Source organism: Phyllobates terribilis, unplaced genomic scaffold (assembly GCF_046119375.1).
Source record: "Phyllobates terribilis strain yellow unplaced genomic scaffold, ASM4611937v1 Scaffold_3__8_contigs__length_932513732, whole genome shotgun sequence".
NCBI classification, from domain to species: Eukaryota; Metazoa; Chordata; class Amphibia; order Anura; family Dendrobatidae; genus Phyllobates; species Phyllobates terribilis.
In genome coordinates, this window is record NW_027362763.1 from 39,864,782 (window position 1) to 39,871,600 (window position 6,819).

General features: G+C 41.3%; 1 protein-coding gene across 1 annotated transcript; it reads left to right on the plus strand.

The window, feature by feature from the left end:
* Positions 1-1,131: 1,131 nt before the first annotated feature.
* On the plus strand, positions 1,132-2,137 carry LOC141258422 (taste receptor type 2 member 64-like). The gene has a single exon (XM_073673422.1). It carries the CDS (start codon positions 1,132-1,134, stop codon positions 2,095-2,097), a length of 966 nt encoding a protein of 321 aa, XP_073529523.1. The 3' UTR covers positions 2,098-2,137.
* The last annotated feature ends 4,682 nt before the right edge of the window (positions 2,138-6,819 follow it).

The following is a 6,819-nucleotide window of genomic DNA, read 5'->3' on the forward strand; positions in this document are numbered from 1 at the left end:
AAAAAATCAAAGCTAATCTACAACTAACACAGACCTGCTAACAGCTAGCCAGCTAAAACGCCAGCAAATCATTGGCTGTCAATCAAAATGCCGACAGACCCGCATGCCCCTGATCTCATAGGGTGGCTGAGCTGTCACTTACAACGTCCCTATGCCGCAATGATGAACCCATGACAGTAGGGATTTTGCCACTTCTAGCCAGACTTCTCTAAATAGTAGATGATTGCTACCAGTTCTGATATGATTGCACTGCTGTTTATCTTCCAATTTTGAAGGGGCGTAAACATGATGTGTCTTTCATCTGCAGCGCTTTTTCCTTGGCTAACCATTGCGTTTATGGTCACACAATGTTGCCCATTTCTTGGTGTTGTGAATACTGAGAAATACAGGTAGATACTTACTCATCATGTAATACCATCAGGGATGTGTCTGATTGTCACCATTTTTTTTTCTGCAGTCGGACAATGACCCCAAATATCCAGCCAGTGTCAATAAGAACAAATGTCAGCATAAAGAAGAGCAAGGAGTTCTAGAATTGATGAACTGGCCCCACAGAGCCCTGATCTCAACATCATACAGTCTGAGTGGGGAATACATGGAGAAAAAAAGGATTTGTGGAAGCCTACATAGAGAAGATCTACGGTTGGTTCTCCAAGATGTTTGGAACAACCTCCTGCAGAGTTTCTTCAAAAACTGTGTAAGTAAAATAGAAGAATTCATGCTTTAATGCCATTTTAAGGTCAAAGGGCGGTCATGCCAAATATTGATTTCATGTATATTTCGGTTTTCTTCATTCTCTTTACTTCATGTTAATTGATAAAAATAAACTATTAACACTTCTATTTTTGAAAGCTTGTAACTGTGCAGCATTTTTTCCACACCAGTCTGAATCTGTTGCACAGTACTGTATATTTTTTTCATTTTTCATTTTCTGACTTACCAGCTGTAAGATGAGCTTCATATGTTAGTTGATCTGCTCTGCATTTGCAAACCTGGTCTAGCTTGGTGTCTATGTGATGTAGTTTTCATATTCAAGATAAATTTTATTAAATTTGAATAAATGTAAAAATTCATTATCAAAGGCTGAAATACAATTTACTGTGCAGTCATTTTTCTCTTAGAACAGGAGAGATGGATAATTCTCCAAAGAGGGATGCTTTTGTCCAAAATCTGGATGTCCTTACCCTGGCGCTAATTACACTTATACCCGGACTGGTGATACATTCATGCATCATAGTCATCAATGTCAATGACTGGTGGAAAGGAAGATCATTGACTTTAGTTGACCACATTGTAACTTCTCTTGGGATTTCAAGGATGTGGGTTCAGTGGGCTCCTACTTTACATTTTCTCGTGGTTACATTCTCTCCAAAAAGCCTGAATTCATATGTCATTGTGATTATTATTGAAGCTGTTTATACTTTCTTTCTTTATGTCAACATTTGGTTAACAGCTTTACTCTCCATTGTTTTCTGTCTGAAGATCTCGAACCTTCACAATAGACTGTTCCTTTATCTGAAGGAAATAATTGCTAACAGGACTGTTCATTTCATTGTAGTCTCTGGACTTCTCTCTGCTTTCAGTTGTTTGATGCACTTGTGGACAACTGTGGTTCGCAATGATGGCTCATACAATACTACCATGGATAATCAAATCTTGGATTGCATTTATATTGAATCTATAATAAATTTAACTGTAGGAGCTTCCATCCCACTGTTTTTCTATTTGATCTCCTTCATCCTCCTCTTCACCTCATTGTATCATCACATAATGAAGATGAAGATGAACAGTAACTTATCCATCAATTTAGAGACATATTACTCAGCCATGAAATTAGTGTCCTTCACTTTCATATATAACACTTTATACTTCACTGGTCATGTAGTTGTGTGTCTTTTATTATTTTTTTACTGTGTCACCCTTCAATGGCCTTATATTGTCTTGGAATTTCTACCGGTTCTACATTCCTCCTACCTGATCTACAGAACAGCCAAACTCCGGAGACAAATGTCCAAGGTTCTGCAGAATGTCATTGATTTCATATTCCAAAGAAAAGCTACAGCAACCAGAGAGAACGCAGAAGCAATAGTTCTATAGTATGCAACCAAATGGTCAACCAATGTATGATAGGTTACAGTCCACTATCTTTACAATCATTAGAGTGAAAATTCCATAAACTTACTGGAGCATTCCACCTCTTCACTATGTATCCAGGATGATCACCATTTATGTTCTGCAGTTCAGTTTAGATTCTGTAGCTCAGTTCATTCAAGTGGATGAGGCTAAGATGGGCAGAGATGTATGACGACTAGGGTTGAGCGAGTATGTTCTGTCCGAGTATGCTCGGGGCCGTGCTCCGAGTTTTTACAGCTGCTCGGTGATAAGGTTAAATCGCTCCCGTATGCATGATTTGCAACTGTTTGACAGCTTTATTACATGTGAGAAATGTGTAAGAAATAGACAATCCTCACATGTAATTAAGCTGTCAAACAGTTGCAAATCATGCACACGAGAGCGATTTAACCTTATCACCGAGCAGCTGTAAATACTCGGAGCTCGGCCCGAGCATACTCGGCGAAAGGGTTAATATAACATACTCTCTCAACACTAATGACGACGTATCTGAATAAATAATCAAGATTTCTGTCCCTTTATGCCGATGAATGGTAGTAGTCCAGAAGTTTGACACTTTTCAAGGTCAGAGAGAATATTGACTATGTAGTTGTGAGCCTCTACCACCTTAAAGGAAACCTGTCACATGAAAAAAATTCTATTAACCCGAAGATATCGGGTTAATCTGCAGGTTAATAGTGTTCTGAACTTGCACGGCGCTGGTACTTAGAGCCCCGCAGCCAGGAGGAAATTAACTTTATTCCTGCTGGCAGTGTTCGGCTTTCAATCTTAGCTCAGAGATTGCTCAGCATTAAGACCAGCGCCGAGGGTGCGATTACTGCTCTCGATACAACACAGTTAAGTGACTGAACCAATGTTGGCGCTACCCCTGTGAGTGAACGCTGAGTAAAGTCCATTTCCTCTCGGCAGCCTGGGTCTAAGTGGCGCATCAAGGCAGTTTTAGAATGCTGTTAACCTTCAGAATAACCCTATATTTGCAGGTTAATAGTGTTTTTTCATGTGACAGATTCCCTTTGAAAGGTTCTCCAAGAATGAGATAAAATGTAGTCGCTATTATAATTCAAGTTGCAGCCTGTCCTTGTCACATCTCAGGATGGGCTGTAGACTGAAGATGTCTGGCTTCTCAAATGTGTTTATCAACTGACAGTGTCCCAGTACCAGTGTGCCATTACAACTCACTTGTATGCTGTCTTCAGGTCTGCATACTCAGGAACAGCCGCAAACAACTCGGGGGGGAACCGGTTCATTTCAATATTTAACAGTTTACTTCACAGTTGAAGTCAATCAGATTGTATCACGCAGTATTGGGCACACCACCTTCCATTTCTTGTTTCAGTAACATAGTACATTTTCTGCTTTACTTTCCTTTCTGCCTGAACTATCCCTGCTATAACAGTTCCTGTCAGCCCCAGAGATTTTCCATCTGGCCCCGCAGTATTGCCGAGATCCATAACCTTTCCCTCACGTGGTTGCATGTCCAACTTCCTCTTTACAGAGGGGTCAGTGTTCTCCAAAGCCATCGACTCGAGCCTTGAGATCCGGATGTTGCAAAAATACCCGCAAGGAGTTTGGTAAGACCTCATACAGCCCAGCATAACTTATAGTTGCTTCTCCTAGCAACCCATTGCACTAGCAAGTGTCACAAACGAACTCTTTTCACTAAATGACTAAACCAGGAATTGGTTGCCTTTTACTGGCCCTAACATCTCCCATTTTGAGCTGGACCAATCATTTTAACTGTCTCTTTGCCCCTTTGAAGAAGCAATTGTGAAACGGCATCATCGGGGGTCCGCATGCACGTAGATCTGCCCACCAATAGTGAGTGTCTGACAACATCTATTACTTTGTTAACTAATAGGAATTGTAGCCTGATAACATTTGCACTATGTACTTTACAAATGGGCTATTCCAGCCAGCAGAATGATTTGATGTGCTCACTATGGTTGTCTCCTGTTTATCTGCAGTTTTTTCATGCTCATACTAGAGAGTTTCTTAAGTAGCACAAGGAACTTTAAATATTTGATCATTACAACTACAGGATCGCATTGACTACTTGAGCCATAGCTCTCTTACTCTTAATATCAGTGTAATCTACGTGTGGACCGGTTAACGGTTTCCCTTCCTGCATGTTTTTGTAAGTCTTATGGATTTTAGCTTTATTTAAATAAATACTTGATGTTTTAATCATATGCATATTTCTCTTCTATGTCTCTGAACTAAAACTCTTGCTCAGAGTTGTGTTTATATGTCTCTTTACCCTGTCTGGCCCAGCCGTCTTGTTACTTGGCAGACTTAACCTTTCACCTCCTTAACTACAGTCACTATCTTCTAACAGTATGAACTAAGCATATTACTCTTACAATGCCTATCACTGTCTAATCTGCTCTATGTCCTAAACTCTAAACTATATTCTATACTTTCCTTACACCTGAGTGCATCTTACTCACAATAGGCTTTACCTTCGCAGCATTTACACAGCAGCATCAGGACCTTACAACACTATACATTAGTTGCATTACATTATTAAACGCTGTTCCCATTTCACATGGCACAATAAAACGCACTAAAACTGCACAACACTATTCTTATAATATGACACTGTGTTCAGGGGCAGGGACAGGTTAGTCCACACCCTTACAGGAGCACGGCTGCAATATGTGAAGAGATATGTTTTAACCCGAATTGTGCTTAGCAAGGAGATTTTCAGCTTCATCCTCCTGTTCCGCCATTCTTACAGCTTTATACCAGTTCACAGAGACTGACTGGACCAAACGGGAAAACAAGTCAATATTGAAGATGATAAAGCTGGAGATAACCTCATTTGTTCTCAGTGAGGAAGAGATATATTTCTTCACATATGACAGCAGTGCTCCCGGCCGCCGACTGAGGTATTTGTGCTATAGCTCTTGCCAGTTGAGACACACTTCTCGGGAGCTGTATGTCTCCAGTCCGTAGAGACATGCGACTAAGATGGGCTTCAGTTTGAATTACAGTATATCAGGGATGCCATTTTATCTCATTTGCGTACGAACCCCCTTAAAGACCTTAAAAATCTCTGCCATGGACTCTCTCTTATGTTTGGTGATCCTATCAAACCAAAAATGTAGAGAGAAGCTTATACACTTTTCTACATCTTTTTCTAATTTCTTAGGCGCCAATGTGGTGCAATAGGAGCTTAGGTGGGATCTAAATCTCAGAAGAACAGGAGCCCTCTTCTACACTTGTCCGTTCCCACGACTGTTGAACACAAGATTATGGCTTTTCTTTTACACAAAGGTTTTACATAATTTGTGCATTGTAGAAAAAAAGTTTATGTTTATTACATGAAAGTGCTGTTGACAAATCTGCTGTTTTCATAATTATTCTCTGATGATAACCAGAGTCTATAATATAATCTACCTGTGAATGAAATGTTAGTTTAATTGGCTCATGATTTTGATAATAAACTTTTTCTGCAATTAAAATACAATTAATAAAAATATATTTTTCTTTTGTCTGGGTAAATGGAAAAATATAGCAATTTTTGCCACAGTTTTTTAAACTTTGTTTTTGCTGCATTGTTCACAATGTTATATATGGTATATGTCATGTCAACATTATGCTTTGGGTCATTAATATCTGACTAGCAACAGGGATGTGATCTAATATTTGTAGGCGGCTGGCAGAGAATATACTGGACAGACTGTATATCTATCCCAGAAAGTTAAACTGGGCAAAATATTAAAAGTAGTGCTGGTTGGTGCAGTAGTTTATCTGCTGAGCCAGTTTATTTATGCTAGTTCCAGGCCAGTTTTTAATGGAGTGATGAGTAGGATTTCGCAGTCGGACTCATCACCCCCACTCCCACTACAGTACTGGAGGTTTAGTCAGCTCCGGGTAGTATTGGAGGCTTAGCCAGCCCCGGGTAGTACTGGAGGCTTAGCTAGCTCCAGGTAGTACTGGAGGCTTAGCCAGCTCGGGTAGTACTGGAGGCTTATCTAGTTACGGGTAGTAGTGGAAGCTTAACCAGCTCCAGGTTTTACTGGAGGCTTAGCCAGCTCGGGTAGTACTGGAGGCTTAGCCAGCTCCGGGTAGTACTGGAGGCTTAGCCAGCTCCGGGTAGTACTGGAGGCTTAGCCAACTCTGGGTAGTATTGGAGGCTTTTGTCAGCTCCGGATAGTACTGGAGGCTTAGCTAGCTTCGGGTAGTAGTGGAGGCTTAGCCAGCTCCGGTTAGTACTGGAGGCTTAGCCTGCTCCGGGTAGTACTGGGGGCTTAGCCAGCTCCGGTTAGTACTGGAGGCTTAGCCAGCTCTGGGTAGTACTGGAGGCTTAGCCAGATCCGGGTAGTACTGGAGGCTTAGCCAGCTCTGGGTAGTACTGGAGGCTTAGCCAGCTATGGGTAGTACTGGAGGCTTAGCCAGCTCCAGGTAGTACTGGAGGCTTAGCGAGCTCCAGGTAGTACTGGAGGTATAGCCAGCTCCGAGTAGTAATGGAGGCTTAGCCAGCTCAGCTGGGAGAGGTTGTCTCATTACAGACACAGAAAAGAATGAGGGAAAAAGCTTTATTAGAGTCACAGCCTCCAGACTGACAGGAGGAGGAAATGCACAGCTGTTAAATGTGCTAAATCCTGAGTCACTGAAAAGTTAAAGCCACATACATCCCTGGTAGCGTGAGTCAGAGGTATGTTGTGTTAGATAGCACCTACG